General features: G+C 44.5%; 9 protein-coding genes and 2 non-coding genes across 11 annotated transcripts; 8 read left to right on the forward strand and 3 right to left on the reverse strand.

The window, feature by feature from the left end:
- Positions 1-265: 265 nt before the first annotated feature.
- On the forward strand, positions 266-364 carry FPOAC1_007453. The gene has a single exon. It is a non-coding gene; the product is annotated as a tRNA-Phe (tRNA).
- Positions 365-1996: 1632 nt separating this feature from the next.
- Positions 1997-2403, forward strand: FPOAC1_007454 (uncharacterized protein; the record flags this gene model as incomplete). The annotated part of the gene is made up of 2 exons (XM_044851916.1): positions 1997-2196; positions 2250-2403. 2 exons carry the CDS (start codon positions 1997-1999, stop codon positions 2401-2403), a joined length of 354 nt encoding a protein of 117 aa, XP_044704586.1.
- A 601-nt stretch (positions 2404-3004) lies between these two features.
- On the forward strand, positions 3005-3108 carry FPOAC1_007455. Its single transcript has one exon. It is a non-coding gene; the product is annotated as a tRNA-Leu (tRNA).
- A 969-nt stretch (positions 3109-4077) lies between these two features.
- On the forward strand, positions 4078-5021 carry FPOAC1_007456 (uncharacterized protein; the record flags this gene model as incomplete). Its single annotated transcript, XM_044851917.1, has 2 exons — positions 4078-4627; positions 4690-5021. The coding sequence occupies 2 exons, from the start codon at positions 4078-4080 to the stop codon at positions 5019-5021; spliced, it is 882 nt and encodes a 293-aa protein (XP_044704587.1).
- Positions 5022-5317: 296 nt separating this feature from the next.
- Positions 5318-7354, reverse strand: FPOAC1_007457 (uncharacterized protein; the record flags this gene model as incomplete). Its single annotated transcript, XM_044851918.1, has 1 exon — positions 5318-7354. One exon carries the CDS (start codon positions 7352-7354, stop codon positions 5318-5320), a length of 2037 nt encoding a protein of 678 aa, XP_044704588.1.
- Positions 7355-8675: 1321 nt separating this feature from the next.
- Positions 8676-9575, forward strand: FPOAC1_007458 (uncharacterized protein; the record flags this gene model as incomplete). Its single annotated transcript, XM_044851919.1, has 1 exon — positions 8676-9575. The coding sequence occupies one exon, from the start codon at positions 8676-8678 to the stop codon at positions 9573-9575; it is 900 nt and encodes a 299-aa protein (XP_044704589.1).
- Positions 9576-13836: 4261 nt separating this feature from the next.
- On the forward strand, positions 13837-14616 carry FPOAC1_007459 (uncharacterized protein; the record flags this gene model as incomplete). The annotated part of the gene is made up of 1 exon (XM_044851920.1): positions 13837-14616. The coding sequence occupies one exon, from the start codon at positions 13837-13839 to the stop codon at positions 14614-14616; it is 780 nt and encodes a 259-aa protein (XP_044704590.1).
- A 292-nt stretch (positions 14617-14908) lies between these two features.
- FPOAC1_007460 (uncharacterized protein) lies at positions 14909-16266 on the reverse strand (the record flags this gene model as incomplete). The annotated part of the gene is made up of 3 exons (XM_044851921.1): positions 14909-14971; positions 15303-15615; positions 15665-16266. 3 exons carry the CDS (start codon positions 16264-16266, stop codon positions 14909-14911), a joined length of 978 nt encoding a protein of 325 aa, XP_044704591.1.
- Positions 16267-16834: 568 nt separating this feature from the next.
- Positions 16835-18488, forward strand: FPOAC1_007461 (uncharacterized protein; the record flags this gene model as incomplete). The annotated part of the gene is made up of 5 exons (XM_044851922.1): positions 16835-16948; positions 16998-17230; positions 17276-17544; positions 17598-18240; positions 18293-18488. 5 exons carry the CDS (start codon positions 16835-16837, stop codon positions 18486-18488), a joined length of 1455 nt encoding a protein of 484 aa, XP_044704592.1.
- A 409-nt stretch (positions 18489-18897) lies between these two features.
- Positions 18898-19859, forward strand: FPOAC1_007462 (uncharacterized protein; the record flags this gene model as incomplete). The annotated part of the gene is made up of 2 exons (XM_044851923.1): positions 18898-19621; positions 19669-19859. The coding sequence occupies 2 exons, from the start codon at positions 18898-18900 to the stop codon at positions 19857-19859; spliced, it is 915 nt and encodes a 304-aa protein (XP_044704593.1).
- Positions 19860-20148: 289 nt separating this feature from the next.
- On the reverse strand, positions 20149-20696 carry FPOAC1_007463 (uncharacterized protein; the record flags this gene model as incomplete). Its single annotated transcript, XM_044851924.1, has 2 exons — positions 20149-20381; positions 20429-20696. 2 exons carry the CDS (start codon positions 20694-20696, stop codon positions 20149-20151), a joined length of 501 nt encoding a protein of 166 aa, XP_044704594.1.
- Between the last annotated feature and the right edge of the window lie 108 nt (positions 20697-20804).

A 20804-nucleotide genomic window follows, 5' to 3' on the forward strand; every position in this document is an offset into this window, starting at 1 on the left:
TACCGGGCCTTGGGAGAGGAATGCCGAGGAATCAGAATTCTGCGGGGTTAGAGGCCCTTTGCCTACCAAGATGACCAGAATGCCGAGAGTCTGCGGGGTCAAACCAGTCTAATCGTATCGATGATTCTGGCATCATCATTAGTTGTTCTCCCGATCCATCGCTGCAATCTAGAGGTCCTGACTGGTGTTCTACATGCAACGAGACAGCTTTCTCCCAGGCTAGAGCGCGTCCATATGTTCAATTAAAAAGCTGCACAGACAGCAAGCGGGTTTAGCTCAGTTGGGAGAGCGTCAGACTGAAGCCAAACTTCAATCATCATTCATTGATATCTGAAGGTCGTGTGTTCGATCCACACAAACCGCAAGTCTTTTTTTTAGCATCTGGGCTTATTGCCAGTGGGGACACCAAGGGGTCAGGACTCTATTTTTAGTGTTCATAGCCGGGGAGGATTCTTCAGGAGATTACCCTACACAAGAGTATAGATTGATGTAGAAAAACGGTTTTCAGTATTCTAACATCAATTAGGAAAAACACAGTGTAGTAAATAAAAGCTTGCTACTGATTCTTGCTGTTCAGTTAGTTCCTGTCTTAGTTATAATGACTGTTTTTATCTTTCTTTAAAAGATGTAGTAAACTCAAACTTAATTGCCCATAGTAATAGTCTGGTTTTTATGCAGTGATTAGTCCAAAGTGGCCTAACACTTTCGGATACTCCGTTTTAGTGAAACAAAAATAAGGCCGCTGTCTGTACATTTCTCTTCAAGCGTTAAACTGTCAACATCCTATCTCTATGTCTGCTTCTCGTGTATCTTAATTGATCTGATAAGCCGAAAGGATACGCGTTTAATGGTACCTCGGTGATGACATTCAAGACATGACATCATGCTCTTTACCCTGTCTAGCTTGGAATTATTCGCGTCACGCTCACGTCTCTCACTCTGACCACTTTCCAATGTCTGTCAATTAGTCTCTGTTGGTACTACGCGTCCTCAAAAGACACTTGTGACTTTCTCTGTCATTGACAGTGAAGTCACAGTGACCAACACGTAACTCAGATACCTGCATCGAGCGCATTGACATCGTCTCAACTCAGGGCTGAAAGTCATGGCATGGCGGTCTGCCACTATGACGCAGCTTGCTGAGCTATCTGAGACCTGTGGCTAGGTGGTCGGGAAATTGTTGGTTGAAGCTGAGACATACAGCCTTACAAAGGTGATGAGCGACGCTCTGTGGACGTTTGGTCCCAGCTATGTCTCGCTGCCCCTCATTTCCACAATAGATCTGCTTCAGCTGCTTACTTGCCGATGATCTAACTACAATCATAAGAAATGGATGTTTCCAGCAAATATTCCGTCGATAACAGATCGCTGTTTGTCCAATGGCTGATCAAATCTTGAATCACTTCTGCACCAAGACTTGAGAGGGGTTTTCTTGTCCAACCATTCTGGAACGAGGTGCTGGTGTATCGTCCACGTCGCCGAGACAGTAACATTCATATTGGATATGAATATGGCGGTCAATTGTCCTCCACCAACCATTGGGCAATGGTTCCTGAATCAGAGTAATAACAATCATTGCCGTGCCTGGAGAACCCCGATAATTGAAGGCTATGATGCACAACGCCAGACTCGGCAATTGGATCCTCCCGCAGTGGGGCCGTTGATCGTCTCTGGTAGACCAACAAGGTCGCGACTTGTCATTGCACGTCCTATGCCGTGTCTCAGCGTTTCTGTGCGAGTAACCAAAGATGAGATGAATGACTCCGTTGGAATGCCGTTGCGTAAGACAGAAGAGGGGCTGTGATGTAGGTCAAAGCGGACAACATGATGTACAACAATTACTGGTTAAAGTCAGCATCTTCTTCAATGGGCCAAGTCACCTGTGTTCAAGTATAAAAGACTCGTAAATCTCTCTCACAAATCTCAACTCAATCCTCATCTTACAACTTACCTTCTACAATACAATCATAAAAAACTTTACTTCCACACATTCAAAATGGGCAGACTTAACAACGGCGACTGGCTCCTCATCGGCAACAGCATCTGGAGCGATGACGGCGAGACAGAGTTCCGCATGCAAGAAGACGGCAAGGTCGCCGTCTACCATGGCGACCACTGCGCCTGGCAGAACACCCCCGAGCAGAACTGGAAGGTTCACGGCATCAAGATGCAAGAAGATGGCAACCTAGTCATCTAGTAAGTCATACAACAGATATTCTGCCACAAGATAATGTCTAACAAATCTACAGCGACAACTCCGGTACTGGACATGCCACCTGGCACACAGACACTGCTGCCGGCAAGGGCAACGAGTCCACAACTCTTGTGGTGCAGGATGATGGAAATGTTGTGTTGTACAACGAGGGTGGCGATCCTATCTGGCACACTGCCAGCAACAAGTAGAATTATCATCATGGAGATGATGAGGGTTCTGTAAAGCTTCCAAGTATGGTATAGCTACAGAAGACACGAATAAAAATAAATAAAATTCCTATATACTGATAGCACTGCGACTCGGAACCGCGGGTGACACACGGCAGTTGATCTGATCTTTTGAACTCGTATGATGCGTCTATGTTACCGCGAGAGGATTGGCGTAGACAATCAGGAATATCGGTGGTTCCCGTCGTAGGGCAAAGTGTACATGTAATTGCAGAACGGATCACTGTTTGCAGTCGCTCAGCAGCAAGTTAAAAGTGCTGAGTGTTACAGGGAATGAAAATATGATTTTACGGTTATGCTTCCAGCTAGATATACTTGACTAGGTACTTACAACAACTTATGTTTGAAAACGACTCTGGAAACGGTGCGGCCTGGTATGACATATAACAAGTGAGTAATTCGTGCTAGACAGAAGCAATAGTATTGGGCAGAAACAGTCCATGGGTGTTGAGGAGAAGCTATTGCTGCTGAGGAGAAGCAGTTAGTGCTGGGCAAAAGTAGGGGACCAGTGAGCACCAACGATCGATATTATTACAGAATCGGAGCCTAAACCTTATTCCAAGGCAAGATGGCCGAGCGGTCTAAGGCGCTGTGTTCAGGTTCGATTCGAACTAGTAACGATTCGCAGTCTCGAAAGGGGCCTGGGTTCGAATCCCAGTCTTGTCAGATTTCTTTTTGCATCGCTTAGCGCTATTCTATTGACTCATGTAATGATCTTTTGGAAGGATAATGTTGCCTACATGTAAATAGTCATGCTGCGACTGTGAGTACGGCGAATAGATAACAACTTCAAGTAGATGCTCGTCTTCAATGCAAGTATAACAGCTGACGACATCCGGGAAGTGTAAGAAAAACACCAACTGTTGAACAGACTGAGTTCAAAGAGATTTAGCCGCAAAATAAACAGTTGGTGGCTTTTAAACGTCTGTAATGTTGCCTGCATATTCGCTAACGCCGGACCCGAATGCGAAGACTACCTCAGTAGAGTCAGCCACTTTTAAAAATAGGAACACCAGTCACCCACAAGAACTGCATCGTGCCGATAAACCGTAACAAACACCAGAGACAAAAAAAAAAAAAAAAGCCACGTAACGTGGTGATGAAGCCCGGAATACGGCATCGTGGAGTGGAACCCTCAGGTACAGGCGTCAGTGGATCTGTCAATTGCTTCGCCTCTTTCAAAGGATCTCGTCAAATTTCCCCAGACTGTTCCAGACTTTAGACCCCTATCGTTTACGGTTGAGCCACTGACGTACAAGCACCAAATGGGAATTGGGCGGGTTGATCTACGGTGCGCCCAATCCCGGAGAGTTCCATTCGGGAAGACACTCGCACTAATACTCGGCTGTTTGCCATTTAACCGAGAATTATCTGACCTGTTCGTATTCTGATATTGGAATGAACCAAAAGAATTGTAACATTGAACATCTTTGTAGTTTGTAATTGTGATTTTATGCTGTACGTTACGTAGCATACTGCCAAATAGAGCCATGCATCATAACCCTAGGCTTCATTCTCCTTGTAAATATGGATACATAACCTTCCTCTTCCATCTTTGGAGTTTCTGTCATTTATCAGCTTCACTCTCTTTTACATTTCTCCTTTGTATCTGTATCATCATTCATTGCTGCCATCATGACCAGAGTAGACCACCATCCCCATCCCAAGATTCAAACCTTGGAGAACAACCCCATCTCCCCTCTTCTTCCTCACGGCTCTCTCATCCTCGCTTGCAGCATCATATGTGTAGCCCTTATCGCCAATTGTCTCGAAAGATGGATTCTGCCACGTATATACAAGAGAATCTACCCAGCCCTCGAATTCCACGGCGACGAGAGACGGCGCCGCTCATTCGCTTATTTCCACGTCGGCGCATTTGTACTCATCTCCCTCTTAATATCTACCGGATATCCTATGATGGACTTTCTGGTTGGCAACGCCGTTCTCACTGAGCCTTTGGTGAAAGGTGGTAAGATCACGGTTGGTGATCACCTGCTGGTCGCGACGCAAGTTTACTGCGCGTATTATCTCTTTGAGATGTGCTTTCGTACCAAGTTTGCGAGCTATATCAGCATTGCGCATCATACTGGGCTACTCGTTATTTCGCAGATGGCGTTGAGCCTTTTTGCGAATACAAAAAAGAATCACGAAGCGACACTAGAGTTTTATATGTGTATGGTCTGGGGTACGTACACTTGTCCAGCTCTTCTCTCTTAAATGGCATGTTACTAACATATGCTATGATAGGTACTTTCGACGTGGTGGTAGAGATACCCATCTTCATATCCATGATCCTTTGGCGCATAAAGCGGGACAATCCTACCTTCTTGTCCCGTATGGCATTTGGATGCTGCATTTGGGCGGTCGTGGCGGCCTTTACAGAGACCATTGTCACGATATATCTCCTTCACAACTCTTGGACGCAGTGGGGTATTGCATGGAAGATCATCACACCAGTTGTGTTCTCGCTTTGGATCACCACGCAATTATACGGCTCGACGCGACTTTACTCCATGGGTCGCGCGGAATATCGTAAAATTAAGGGCAAGTCGGAGAGTCAGGAGAATCTGCCAGTTTAAGATAGAGACCAGTCGTTGTGATTGGTCAAGCGTTTTATGCTCATAGAGGTTTTGTTCATTTTCTAGAGTAGATAATGTGAGGCTCCCAAGAGCTAATTCTTCAGTTAACTGCCATTGTTACCATGCATCTGAAACTGTTTTAATTCTGCTTCTTTCCAGATACACTGTCGACAAAATGTGACTGAGTTTGGCGTCAGTTCAAATGTCAGTACTGAAGCCATGGCTGTGAGATCTAAGAGTTCGAAAAGTGAGGGAAACACGTGTTCATAAGTACCTCTTGAGACTACGAACTCAACTCAGATAATGATTAGCTCAATAGCACCTTTATCACAAAGCTTTCGCCCAGTAACTGGAGGAGTCTCTCTCCTTAACCCCTCCTTCCACGGCTTGACACTCTCGGTCAACCCGATCCTAGTCAAGTGGTATCTCTCATCCAGAGTGCAGATCAGACAGGCCCCGGGATATGGCTCTTCACCTTCGGTTCGAATCTCTGAGAGCATCACCACCTTGACATCAATGCCGTCCCGTACTGGATCATGGGTAGCTTGACTCTCATCCAACCATACAAGATCAGATGTCTCTCCTCCCTCAAGCATGAGGAACGCACACCTCTCCTTCGGAGGATCAACGCTGTATCCGGCGTCGTATCCTGTTTGGTGGTAGTTGCTAAAGTCGTGACCGCAGTTTGGGAAGACTGTTCCACGTGCGAACTTTGCTTTAATCTGGATGTAGGCATTGGTACACCGTCCAAAGAATGTCATATCTGGGGCTGAAGCCTGCCATGCCACGGGCTCAGCTACAATCTCCTCATCGTACATACCAACAAGGCTGTAACCTCCAAAGTCAACGAATGAATCCTGACTAGCCCAAGACCACGAAGGCGCACGATACTTAGCAGCCTTCTGTCCAGGACCGCCTCGCTTCCAACACAAACTTTTGATCAGCTCATCATCGTCATCTCCCCAGTGACCAACCATGTAGCCCATCGATTCGATGTTGTCAAGAGCCCTGGCAACGCCGCCGATAGCGACGAGTTTGTCCTCGCCGTACGTCAAAGAGCGATGTGAGTAGTCTCCTCCTACTACATGAACATACCAGTACTGAAGCAATTTCTTCAACTGTTTTTTCTTCTGCTCAGCATCCTTTGCAGACTTCACACGGTGCGCTATCTTCGGAATGGTCAAGCTGCGACCCATCCAGAGGAGCTTATCCTCACTTTCTTGGATCCCATGATAACACTCCCAGTAAAGTTGATCAGATGCAAAATGGATGATGCGTGGTGAGAGAATGCGCTCTTGCATGGTCCAGCCTCTGTCTCGCAGTGAGCAGTGACTGAGAAGATCGCCCATATCTCGTAGGTTGGTGATTGATTCATCGACTCTTGTCTTTTGGTTGGGAAATAGGTAGACTGTGCTGTCTTCACCGGTGGAAAGCTTGTTGCAGATTCTAATAGAGTCTTCAATGTTGAATATGGATGTCGACGTGCTGTTGTGTAGTCCAGCTTTGGCATCTGAACTGGAATCCGCGGCAATAGTGACGATGGCGTTTTGGTAGATGGTGGCCATCTTGACAGCTTCTCTAGCCCAATCATCCTTATCATCTTGGACGATACAGAGGCTGTCAATCCAGATCCATTTGAAACCAAGATGGTGAGTGAGCTTGACCGAATCCGATAACGTTCTTGGAAGCTCAACAATAGAGAAGCTTGATTTGCGTGACTCCAAGTTCCTTGTTGTTGTTTGCCAAACTGCTTCCAGTCCACCCCATCTGTAACTCAATGCAACGTAGGGCATGCACTTGCTTGTATCGTCGATTAATCTGAGACTGATGGTTGATCCCGTATCATTAATTTCAAGTAACCTGGCTGCGCGTTCTTCGTTGGTGACATTTATATCTTGTGGCTTAATCTTTTGCCGATAGAGAGTATGGATGTCTTTGCACAGTTGGAGCCGTTGATGTTCAAGTGTCTGATCAGACTTTGCTTGGCGCAGTAGACCGTCGAATTCGCAAACAACATCATTTGCATCTGCAAGAACTTGTCCAAGATCTTGGTCGGCAACATGTGAAATGTCTTCAAAACAATCTTTGCTAAGCAAGCATTCCTTCAACCACTTCAGTGCTTGGATGGCAGACTCCGAACTTGAAGTGTTCTCTGGCAGCAGTCGTACAGTTCTTGCGCCCAATCTTATAGCGGGATCCCCATCCAATGTTCTCATTAAAAGCCAAGGAAACTCTTCGCCTCTACTCGGGATTTGAGAGCCGACTTGCGAGATAACTATGGTCAAACCACGTTTGTTGTGGACATGACGCCAATAGAAGACGCGAGCCTGCATACCAGTAAGGTATACGATGTTGTTTTCAGAAATATTCAATCTTCTGTTGCCCGTTAAGATCCGAATGATGGCATGATTGCATAGTCGGCAACTAGCTGAAGACTCATGGAGTATGGCAAGATTGCTGTGTAAGGCGAAACCGTGTTCAGAAACGAGCTTCTCGATACTGAGCTGGGTACAGACTTTACAAAGGTGCGAGCTCATGGCAGGAAATTGAGTGATGCTCAGTTGAGAAATGGTTAAGAGATACAATCATCAGAGGACTTTATACAGTTATTGATCTTTTGAGTCTGGAAAGTGACGGTGATGATGTATTGTAAGCAGATGCCTAGGACGTAAAAAGCATCCTGTAGTCATAGAATATGGCGCAGTTGTGTAACTTTTAGTAAGCTACGGTAAAAACGCTGGCGCCATTTTAGTGTCGCCGATCGTGGCAGTGAGTGCTAGGATAGCGATGGCTCAATAGCCTGGAAGTTACAATAGGTTAGTCACTGGTAAAACTCAATTTATGCAGTGAAATTTAGAGTTGAATAATACAATCTTTCGTCAATGTGTACCAAGAATGTATAAAAAATATCGCCCAATCTACAAATTGTTCGCTGTCTCTATTGGTGGAGGTGGTCCACAGGTCTAATACAAGAAAAGCCTTGATATACTAAATCACTAGCCAGGACGAATAACAGGAAGCCTGACAAATCCCGCACTTTCATATTATAAAGGTCGTAAGACACTACTTACCTGAGATAGGATCACACTAAAGTCATAGGCGAATGTGAGACATGTCCTGATAGACCGAGCGAGAACCAGGTCCAGCCAGCCACTTTAACAACAGCCATCCGCAGGGCAAGCATGAGCTGGAATTGAGACTCTCCCTTGCGACTAAGCTTTTGGTTTGCCGACCAGCGCTCAACTTAGCTTCACCCTTCTTGCCAACTTGAACTTCATTGTGAAAGTTCATTATGTCGAATCCCAAAAGAACGTGCTTGATATACCGGCAGGCCGAATTGTAAATTCTTGATCAAAAGACACAGTAACATTGTTTGCGTGCCAAAGAATCAGTGATGAAAATCATAAAAAACCGTTGGTGGCTTGATCCTATCCCTGGCTTTGATATGTTGGTGGCTTCGGTGTATGTTGAAGCATGCATGCCTTAATCGATCCGCCCCTGGCAACAGTGGGAAATTCTGGTCCAAGTTATACGACTTAATTTCCCAAGACCTACAGAGCGATCCTCCCTTGCTTGACGTTACAGTAGATAAATCGTTGAGGTCTCCCCATTCATCTCATCTCCTCAGTAGTTGCAAAAGTTTCTACCACAGCCATGATGTGGCAGCTCCTTCTCGCCTTCGGTGGCACGGCCTCCGCCTTGGAACCCATTGGAGAACCTGAATTAATCGATGGAGTATGGTGTTACACATATCTCTCATCCTATCTTGTCGCCGTTGGAGCAGAAACTGCTGAAGCAGCCATTCCCACAGCACCAGCTTTGCCGTCAACTCAACGTGGGATACTCCCTACGTATTTCACGAATCGATCAACTTCTGTGTTTCCATCAACATTTCAGGGCATCGCTGAGCCATCGTCGGCGTTGCAATCAACCATCGAAGTCATTACTGAATCGTCTGAGGTTATCGAAGAATCTACCCGTACATTCGATCTATCGTTCTCGTCTGCTCTTCCTCTTTCGACAGACGAGGAAGAGCTACGAACAACATCAACAAAGTCAGATATCACTACACAAACCTCGGCCGAAGTCTCTGCAACTAGCTCCGAAGCAGTATCTGGACAGAACGTTATCTTTCTCATATCTCCTAGTGTCAGCAATAAAAGGCGAGGCCTTGAAAAGATAGCCAAAGGGGGCTTTGTCGGTAACGGAAATACCTCAAACGTCAGAATTTGCACAAATGCCGCTACCTTCACACTGGCTGGAGGACAGCTGTTGGATTCTGGAAAACCTGTCTACTACAATGGAGAGCCGTTCAAAGAATTGACAGGACGGGGAGATACACCAGACGGAGCTGTCACTAGGGACTTCGCGAGTGTAGCTGGGGAGCTTAAATTTACTAACACAGACTTGCCTGATGGTGAGGCTGACTTCTGCCAGGATCCCGACAGTGGCCAAGTCTTCATGACATTTGGGCCGCGTCCGTCAGACTGTGTCCCCGTTACACTACGCGTCTATCAAGATACGTCACACCTCCATACTAAGAATCGGGACTAACTCTATGTAGTGGAGCAATGTCAAGACAGACGCATCATTGGACTTGACGTGTCAAGCTCTGCTAGTATCGACTCGACCCAACTGTCATCAATCTCCGAGTCGGCAACTACCGTGATTCTGTCTTCAGACGTTTCAGTCGCGTCTTCGATAGATGTCGGAGGTCCTTCCACTTCCACTGCGCTCTCTTCATCCACAGCTTCGCCCTCTACAACTGTAAAAACAACACGATTATTCGACAATGTCGTTTCTACAGCCACTTTGGACTCATCATCAGAGTCTTCTTTTTCTTTTTCTACTTCTTCTTCCCTTTCTTTTCCTTTTATAGTATCTACAAAACCTATCAAGTTATCCCTTTCTAGCATTTCACCTAGTAAGATTTCTATAAATATTAAGACTATTAGCTCCTTTTATTAAGTAATTTTTAAAGTATAAATCCTAAAGTATATATATAAAATTAATTTATAAAAAAATATAATTTTTAAATTTAAATATTAATATAAATTTTATTTAAAAATATATATTATAATTTATAAAATTAAAATTATAATAATTATTATAAAAATTTTTATTATTTTTAAAAATTATTTATTAAATATTTTTTTATTAATATTAATAAAATTATTATATAAAATAATAAATTTTAAAATCTTTATTAATTTTAATTACCCGTGGATTCGACCTAACGGAGACCCCACTCATAGAGTGGGCGGCAAAATTCTGGGACAAGGGCAAAATTCTGGGACAAGGGCAAAATTCTGGGACAGCCGGATACCCCGCCCTGTCGGAACTTCATTAGAATCACCCGCCAAATCCAATGAATTCCAATACACACATACGTATAATTCAGTCGACTCTCATTTATGAAGCTGCCTTTTTGATCTAGCCGATAAAATGCCGTATCCGTATCGCGTCAACGATGCTGTACGAGCCGCCCGGGAGGTCCTTGTATCACAAAACCGCCCCAAGCGTAACGGAAGAAAGCCTATCACTATAAGGGATGCCGCCGTCAAGCATCACACCTCCAAGAGCGCTGTAGGGAGGCATCTTCGATCGCTGAAGCTCGCTGGAAAGCCGGCTTTTAGTGATACAAGCGTTGGAAGGCCAAGGAATCTCGATGAAAGTGAGGAGCGCGCGGTCGTTGCATACGTTATGTGGCTCGAGAGATGTGGATTTCCTGCAAATCAGTCAGTTATTGAAGCAGCCGCAAACGAGTTGAGGGCATCACGAACTCCTCCATTGCACCCAGTTGGAGAAGGATGGTATAAACGCTTTCTTGAGGATAATCCGCAGCTACAGAAGAAGAAGTTAGTACGGGCATTTGATCGTGAGAGAGCAGAATTCGAAGCACGCGAAGTTCAGGAGGTTGAGGATTTCTATACTAACCTTGCTGATGTTGTGCAGAGAAGAGATATCGGGCCATCTCAGATCCTGAACGCCGATGAATGCGGCATACGAATAGGCGTTGTGCGTGAGCGGCTTGAGGTGGTCATCGTGAGGAAAAAACGCAACACAAAACACGAGATTGTTGCTTTTTCGAACCGCGAGTCGGCTACGATGATCGGGGCTGTAAATGCTGAAGGATGTGAGTATTCTCTTGATTCTGTAGTTTATTCTAATAGTACTTAATAGATACTATCCCTCCGTTTATGATCTTCAAATCGTGGCCAACAGAAGGGTGGGATGTTAATGATTTGGATAAGAATATTCGCTTTGCACGCTCTGAGACCGGCTTTTCTAATGCAGAAATCTCAATGGATTGGATTCGTCATTTCAACCTGCATTCCTTCTCAGCAACAGCAAAGGCAAGAGCTCTTGGTATAAACTTTACTGATTGGTACGGCTGTGATGAGTTTATGAGAGATATCGATAATCCTGATTTCATTTGGGAAAGGCCTTACTTTGAGCGGCCTGAGAAGGAAAAGATTTGGCGACTTCTTGTTATCGATGGCTTTACAGGCAAGACTTCCTTGGAATTTATGAAATATTGCCTGCGCTTTGATATCGAGATCTTCGTGCTTCCGCCTCACTCAACGCATCTCACACAGCCGCTTGATGTAGGAGTCTTTCAGCTTCTCAAGCTTGCACATCAGAAGGCACTTCGCAAGCACATCCGCGAGGGATTTCTGAACTTCAAGCGCTCGGATCTTGTTGCTCGCTTGCAGAAGATCATCGATGAAAGCTTCACAAAGCACAATATCATTAACGGGTTTGAGAGAAGTGGAATATTTCCTCCTGACGGCACAGAAGTCATACAAAAGCTAAAGGAAAAGCAGAAGTCTATCCTCTCTCAAGCCTCCCCTGCAATCCAATCCCTACTTCCCCAAGAATCACGATTCCGAGATGCTCGGGAGATTTCTCGTCACATCAGGCACAACTATCGTGAACGATTCAGCTCGCCTACTCGCGAGGCATACAGCACTATTGACGACGTTCTCAACGAAGCAATAGTACTAAATTCCTTTGCCGAAAGTCATATCAAGAACCGCCTTGACCGCATTTCCGCTGCAAATAGTCGAAAGATGCGTAGAAGAAGAGTTCATCCCACCGGCCTCTACGTGAACAGCACAACGGTGCAGCAGATAGAAGAGCAAGTTGCCACTACAACGCAAAAAGAGCAAGCAGAAGAGCTTCGCCGGCAACATCGCACTTGGAGGCAACTGCAGAAAGAAGAGGATGATCGCCTGAAAATCGAGTGGAAGAAGCAACACAAATACGATATCAATAACAACGGGAAGCCGATTCATATTAGCTTCAAGCGGTGGAAGGAGTGGAAGAACAAGGATATACAGGATGATGTTATTACTATTGCTCCGGCATCACGAGAAGCTTCGCCTGCAACGCCTGGGAACGGATTTTACTATGATACGAGCGGTTCCTCTGCTCAGCAGCGTTTCTACGAGCGCCTTCGTGGTGCAACAGCTGCTGGTGTTTATCGCAGCCCGTTGCAAGATATGCCTGCACTTCCTTCGAGCGATGGAGTTGAATTTAAACTCAGCAACACACAAGAAGATGGGTTACTTGAAAACCTCGTCACAGGAGAATCAGATGACTCCGATTTCAATGAGGAAGTCATCGAGGTAGTTGATCTTACGCAAGAAGAGCCCAACCTTCCTCCTCTCCCTCCTCCGCCTGTTGAATTTGAAAGGAATTTCTCCTCCACATATCACAGAATCATGGATACGCTTCGCCCGCGAAATACACAGTAAATTATATCGTCGGCACTTTCCCTGTTGGGAGGGAGGCCGGGCAGGTAAGTCACAAGACCTTATGCCGAAGGAAGCAAGTCTGACGGTTCCTCAGTAATCACATCAACTTTCGGCCGCAACACAGCGAGAAATATACATCGCATAATAAAATGCTCTTGGATATAGCTTTAAATCAATCCAATACTATCATTTTAGCAATCTCTATTTAATTCGGACCAAAAGTGACGAAGACTGAATGAAAATACCAATCTTTTGCACCTATTTACACCTATTTGGCTGTCCCAGAATTTTGCCCTTGTCCCAGAATTTTGCCGCCCACTCTATGAGTGGGGTCTCCGTTAGGTCGAATCCACGGGTATATATTAAATTAAAAAATTATTTATAAAAATTTAATTTTTATAATTAATTTTATTTTTAAAAAAAAAAATTAATTAAAAAAATTTAAAGTTTTTTATTATTTTTAAAATAATTTTTTTATTAATATTTAAAATTAAAATATTATTAATATAAATAATAATTAAATTATTATTTTTATTATTTTTAATTATAATATTTTTAATTATATAATTAATTATTAAATTAATAAATTAAAATTTAAATTTTTATTATATAAAAAAAAAAAAGTCTTTAAAGCTTTTTATAAAATAAAATATAATAATAATATTAATATATTAAAAAATAAAATATTTTAAATAAAATTATTTTTTAATTTTTAAAATAATTTTTAATAAAAAAAATAAATTATTAATAATTTATAAAGTATTTAATAAAAATAATATTATTAAAAAGTTTATTAAATTAAAATTTATTATATTAAAAATCTTATAAAATTAAAAAATTAAAAAAAAATTTTAAAACAAAAAGCTTATAATTAATATTATAGCTTTTAATATAATAAAATTCAATATAATAAGACCATTAGCTCTATATCCTCTGTCGAATCATTAAACCTAGACATATTATCTTCCACATATCTTTCATCTGCGTCTGCAACAGACATTACATCAACTGAGCCCTTGTCCACAGAGGTGTCCACAGAGGTTTCAACAGTAGACATGTCGACTACAGAAGCATCCACGGAACCTACTGAACCCTTTCCGTCCGAGTCAACGACTACTTTAGCTGAAACCACCACTACAGAGACCGAAACCACCACAGTTAAGCCCACCACTACCACTGCTGACATGACAACTACAACTGGCTGTGACAGCGTTACCCCCCTGACAACAGTAGTTTTGGCTAGCCCGACGCCTGTCTTTGATGACGACCTTGACCATGATAACGACTATGTTAAGGTCACTCTGCCTTGGGCTCCGAATCGATCAAGCGGCACCAGTATCATTGTCAGTGTAAACGGTGTTCTGTCGATTCCCAGTGAGAATGGTGGCCCCGGAGCTGCTGTAAACGAACCACTCAAGTCTTCCATTCTGCCACCCTGGTCTTTCTTACCATACTGGGACGACTTCTATCTTGATCGAGCCAAAGGTCATACCGTTGTCTACGAAGTGTTTCAAGGCTTATATGGTCGCCAGGTCAATTTTGAGTGGGTTGTAGGAAAACAAAACGAAGGTGGTATCTTTCATTTTGAAGCTACCTTGTATGAGGATTACCCTAACGACATGGCATTCCAATACTACAAGATGCCTGACTCTGGTGGGAGTGCAACAGTCGGCTGGCAAAAACCGATAAACTCTGGATCTTTTGTTCAATACTGTTTCAATGAGGCCGGTAAAGTGCCAGATGGATTCAAGATCAATTTTGTCACAACTGACCGACAAGCTTACCCAAGCAGTTTTGACAACACTGAGTGTGGGAAGGGCGCCGATCGAGCATAAATGACTATTTTATTGTTACGTGTCTCAGAGATATCATGATAGGATAATATTCGAAGATTCATATAGTTATTGAGCTTGAACCTTTTCGTAGCTGCGTATAGAACGCTAGTAGAGCACCCTTACAGTACTATCGGGACGAAGCATGACGAAGAACATAATATATCGTACTGGAACGTCTCTGTTGGGGGATCCAAAGCCAAATCAAGTTCCCAAATCGCAAAGTGAGAAGAATCAACATGCCCACTTTCTGAGCCGACTGCCATGTACCGCCCATTGGGCGAGAAGGAAAAGGCTACAAGTTGCTAGGGAGAAGGGCTGTCCCACTCTGGTGATGTTGGGCTGTAAGAAGGTGAATCTAAAATCCCGTGAATATCCGATGATCGATCACATATTTTTACAATCCAAAAACCGACCCCCTGTCGTTTTTCCAAGTGAAATGGGGGCCTTGGATAGCTGTCTCTATACGGAATCTGTGTCGTATGGAGATTGTCTTCCAGGTCGTCCCAAACTTGATTAAAAGGTTGCGATGCAAAACCATTCAAGCTAGAGCTTGTAATTCTCCCGTAGAAATCTTCCGGAAATCCGAAGATACACTCGTCAAGTGGTTTATATCGCACTTTGGCAAAGTTTCGTAGCATCTGGAGTAGAGACTCATATACTGGACTGAGAGAAGAGTCGTACCATACCTCTAATTTCTCGAAGGAAATGTAAAGATTCCGGAGTGATGGGAATCGTGTGGGTGAAAAAGTATCTAGAACAAGACTGATATCACCCAAGTCCAACGAGTCCGGCAGGGGTGGTAGGGAGTCATCAGATAGGAAATCGGCATCGGTTTCAAACTTGCTAGGCGGTTCTGGCATCATGGGCCATCTGACTTCGATAGAAGTCATAGAAGCAAGTCTTTGAGGAAGGAGAAGTTGCGGTATGTGGGCTATCATGGCCTTGCCAGACATGACGATGGAATTAGTTGAATACAAAACGTCAATTCCTTCAGCATAACTATCCAAATCAGTCATAGAACACCTGAAAGCGGTTGTTTCATACTCACTTTTGACGACAGGAGAGAAGCCATCCAATAACGCCCACCTTCTGTCGCACTGAATCGTAAGACTTGCAATTGTCAGTCCAAGGGCCGAGATCTTCTGCTTTATCGGCATGAGGAGCTAGGATCTGAACTGGTAACATTGGTCTACTACAAACACAGCTAAACCACTTCCATTCATCGATTGTCTTTGTACTCTCAGAGCCACGATAATAACAGTGTCGATAGGCTAGGCTCATGTGTAGACGTCGGTCTCCAAACGCCAAACGCAGAATATCCCGCCGAATATTAGGAGGAACTTTGAACCATGGCGATAATTGATACAGTGCTGGAAGCTTTACCGGCCCTTGGGCTCCATCGACTGGCTCATTGTCGCAAAATCCAAATGGCGTAAGAGATCTTGGTCGTGGGTCGGGAAGGAATGGCATTTCTTGAACATGGTCTCTCCAAATTTGTATGGAACCGTCTGGGGGGGTTGATGATGGTGACCCTGGTGCACATGCTAGGCTGAGACTATTGGCTCTGCTACAAGTTGTAAATCTCTCTTCATCCTCCAACGGTGGGTCTGGTATATGTGTTCCCGGGCCGGCGGTTGAAGTTGATTCCATGTTGTTATTTGCCGAGATACATGAAGGTGGTAGAAGAGAAGTTATTATGAGTAAATAATTCAGCGTCATGTTTAATGGACCGTGCCATGTTTCAAACCCATCACGTGATAACTAGTCATCTATTTGTAACATGTAAACTTTAACTCAATAAACAACAATGCCAGGTATCTCTATATATACCAATTGAGTGAGTTCTATTCTGCGTCAATGACATTCTATATTGCCCCATGTTTAATCCGATGTCGGGTCCTCGTATCACAACTCCTCTTGGTTACTCAATTGCCGGAGCAACATTCCGGTAGCAATGATCGACAGTATTAGTTAGTGCGCTAGAATAGTATTTCCAGCATGTCTCAGCTCTACCAGTTAACTAGTGGTTATCCACTACAGCGGGGGGGACGAAAAGACCGGGATCGCTTTAGTTGCAGATCATGGATTTGTGATGCAACGATTCCGATGTATTTCCCCGCCGACGCCTACTTAAAGACCCAACCCCTCCACATATCCGATTCGCATCATGTTCGATATTTTGCCGAGGTAAACCTTCCTGATACTCAGACTTTCAACCATGAATCCTCGCAGGTCCAGTACAGCTAGTCTAAAGGACGATGAAGAGGGAAGAAATGGAGAAGAGTGTCCTGCCATTGTACCGGCAGACATAGATCACCGGATCAGACGCAAAGTTTGTCATTCCTTCGGTCCGAGGCGCTGTGTACTGATAGTTATTCTAGCTCGACCGTCGGGTTTTGCCCATAGTCTGCTGTCTATATGTCTTGTCTTATCTCGACCGTGGTAACATTGGCAATGCAAAGACTGCTGGTGCTCAGGATTCTCTTGGTCTCAGCTCATCACAATGGGCTTGGGTTTTGAACTCCTTCTACATCGCGTATATTCTGTTTGAATGGACGACCATGTTTTGGAAGATCTTTCCCGCCCATATTTACGTATCATGTCTCTGTATTTGGTAAGTCTTGTGTTTGTCTCGAATTCTCTAGCTCACGCGTCCTAGCTGGGGAACGGCTGCTATGTGTTCAGGCGCAGCGCATAACATGGCTGAATTAGTCGTTACACGCGTCTTTCTAGGTGTATTTGAGGCCACGTTTGGCGCTGGAGCTCCGTACTTCTTGTCCTGCATCTACAAACGTAGCGAGCTAGGACTCCGAATGTCTATCCTCTTGGGCATGTCGCCATTGGCAAACACATTCGCTTCAAGTTTGGCATATGGTATAACTCATATCACTGGGTCTTTGGAGGCCTGGCGATGGTTGTTTATTATAGGTAATTCTTTCCCTTATTTATCTCGTTGCCAACAGTGCTGACTCTTTTTGTAGAGGGTGCGCCGACAATACTTTTTGCCCCAGTGGTCTACTTTTTTCTCATCGACTCGCCATCGACTGCCAAGTTCTTCAATGAAGACGAAAGAAAACTCGCCGTCCAACGTTTACAACTCCAAGACAATACTTCCAAGGAAGCTGTCAGCTGGAAGCAGATCATGGCAGGAATGGTGGACTACAAGAATTACATCCACGCCATTATGCATTTCTGTTGCAACTTCTCATTTGCCGCTTTATCCAATTTCCTGCCCACGATTGTGAACCACATGGGCTACGATTCGGTCACTGCGCAAGGCCTCACCGCTCCAGCCTACTTCGCCGCGTTTCTTTGTTGTATCGGAGCTGCTTTCTTCTCGGACAAGTACGGATGTCGTGGGTATATCGTAGCATCCTTTGCTGCTATGGGAACTGTTGGCTATGGTATTCTTGCTGGCGTCCAGGACATGGACAAGACCGGCCCCAGATACGCCGGTGTTTGGCTTGCGGCTTGTGGAATCTTTCCTGCTCTCGCCATGAACATCACTTGGCTTTTGAACAATCAGGGCGGAGACTCAAAAAAAGGAGCCGGTCTTGCCATTTCACTCACTATAGGGCAATGTTCATCTCTTATTAGTAGCACTGTGTTCCCGAAAGAAGACGCGTAAGCTTGTCCATATTCTGTTCGTTTTGCCATTCCAACTAACATCTCCCAGGCCTTTCTTTACTACAGGTTGCGCAATAGGTTGTGGTATGAGTGGGCTTGTAGTTGTCTTGGCTCTATTTATGCATTTTGCATTGAGTAGGGAGAACAGGCGCAGGGATAGTCTGTACGGGCCAGTGGATGCTAACGCGGAGATTGATGTCTCTGAGCAGGGCGACAAAAATCAGAAGTTCCGATACATGACTTAGATTCTCTGAAAACTAGTTCAAAAGTCGCCGGGTTTGGCGTGAAACCTAATTGCCATCAAACATCTGTTTTCTCGCTCTTTTCATTCTCACCAATATGTCTACTATCAAGAGATATCTTATGTACTTCCATTCTTGTGACGTGCGGAGATAAGATTTGCGATTCGTTGGTAAGTCCGTAGGGACAGCCAATGGCGACGTTCCACATTCCCCGTGAGATCTCACGTTGCATGGAGTGGCGTCTCTCCAACCGTTGTTAATAGCAAAGTCCGAGATCGTGGAGACGAAGATGTGCTGTCCCATTGGATAGCAATACGCGAAAGACAAATATAAGTCACGGAGGATTCCTTGGCCTCTGACGACCCCCAAGCTCACATACTCTCGCCCGCACTTTGTCATATCAACTATTATTATGTCAAACTTGAGCCAACTCAACGCACAGCAGGTCAGAGACTTTGTCACTACCAAGCACGATAAACCATATCCAGCAATAGACCCCCTGCAATCGCCTTTGCCTAATGATTACGTCGTCTGTATCATCGGAGCCGGAGGTGCTGCTGGTGCGGCATTATGCAGGTCATTCGCAAAAGCCGGAGCGTCTGGCATTATCCTAGCGGCGCGAACACAAGCGACCCTGGGAAAAACCGCCGAAGAAGTCACTACTATCAACAGCTCGACAAAGGTTACCTCAGTCATATGCGATATCAGTTTAGAGGCCGACGTGGTCAAGATAGCCAACGCCGTTAAAGAACAATTTAACGGCAAGCTTGACGCAGTCATCGTCAATTGTGGATTTTCCGGCCCATTGTCCAAAGCTACAGTCATTGAGGAAGATGTTGGCGATGTTCAAAAAGCCTTTGCGGTTCACTGCACAGGTACTTGGCTTGCCGCCCACCACTTACTCCCCTTTCTACTCGAAAGCAAAGGTAGTTTCATTGTGATTAGTTCCATTTCCGCTCAAGGACTTAATGGCTTTGGGACAACGTCTCATTACTGCGCAAGCAAACTGGCACAGGCTCGCATTGTCGAAATCATCCATGCCCAGTACGCCGATAAAGGACTCTTCGTCGCTAGTGTACATCCAGGTGGAATGAAGAGTGAATTTTCAATTGCCGCATCCAAGGACATTCAACACTGTGAGTATCAGCTACTTGTCATTGAGTATGTAGCTAATCTGGGACAGTGTTGAACGATAGCCCAGATCTGGTGGGCTCTTTTTGCGTGTGGTTGCTAAATGAAGAAGGACTGGAGAAGCGTAAAGAGGCCTTAAATGGGAGATGGTTATCTTGTAAATGGGATGTTGGCGAGCTGGAAGACAAGTACAATGCTATTCAAGAGCGCGATTTGCTTAGGTTCAGGATGGCTGTTGAATAGGGATACTTGGAACATGGTGACGCGAACAGTCTGATTTCAACTCCTACTGTTCTTATTGATCCAGCCTGTACAAAGGGAACTGTTGTTCTTTCATGCGCCTACCATCAGTAGAGTAGCTTGACTTGCAGGAGCAAAAAAAGGTACACCAAAGCTCTTAGGATACAGACAGTAGATGAACTGATAACGCATAGTAAATAATACAAGCAATCAAGACATTGTCCAAATTAGTAAATCCCATTTTCGATGCCCTGTAGAAGCCTTTCTCCATAATACCAATCCTGTCTATCCATCAAAAAGTATCGAGCAGCAGAAGTCTCCTCTCCTTTACATCCATCTTGGACAAAGTCTCAATCTCTGCTTTCTTGAGTGCAATAAACCACTCAACATACTCCCGACCCAAAACATGGATGGCCCACTCCATGTCATTTTCAAGCTCTTTCAATGCTTCTTCTAACGAACCTGGTAGCGGTTTTGTCAATCCCATCTTTTGTCTCTCCTCTTCTGAGTAGAACAGGGTGAACTCTGTGTTGTTGTCAGTAAGACTTCCACAATATTGTTACAGAACGTACTAGTAGCTCCCTCAATATTCAAAGGCTTCGGGTCGAGAAGGGCGCCAATTATGCCAGATACCATGGCGTATGAGTTTGAAGTTGCATCATTGACCCTGACTTCCCAGTGATTCTTGGTAACTCTTCTGACTGGCATGTCACGGTTGTTGTCGCCCCAACCGATCAGACCTCCAGTGCACATCTTGCCAATGCCAACCCGCTCATAAGAGTCGATTTGTGCCAGTCCAATCGCCGTAAGGGCATGAATGTGGCTTAACAACCTGGCCATGGCTGTGTCAGGATTCCAAGTTTTGTCCTTGCTCGAGGGAGTTGCAGAAATATGGATGTGCTGCTTACTCTTCTGGCCTGTCTCTCCAGCATAAGGCGTTGGGTAGAA

This window comes from Fusarium poae, chromosome 3 (genome assembly GCF_019609905.1).
Source record: "Fusarium poae strain DAOMC 252244 chromosome 3, whole genome shotgun sequence".
NCBI classification, from domain to species: domain Eukaryota; kingdom Fungi; phylum Ascomycota; class Sordariomycetes; order Hypocreales; family Nectriaceae; genus Fusarium; species Fusarium poae.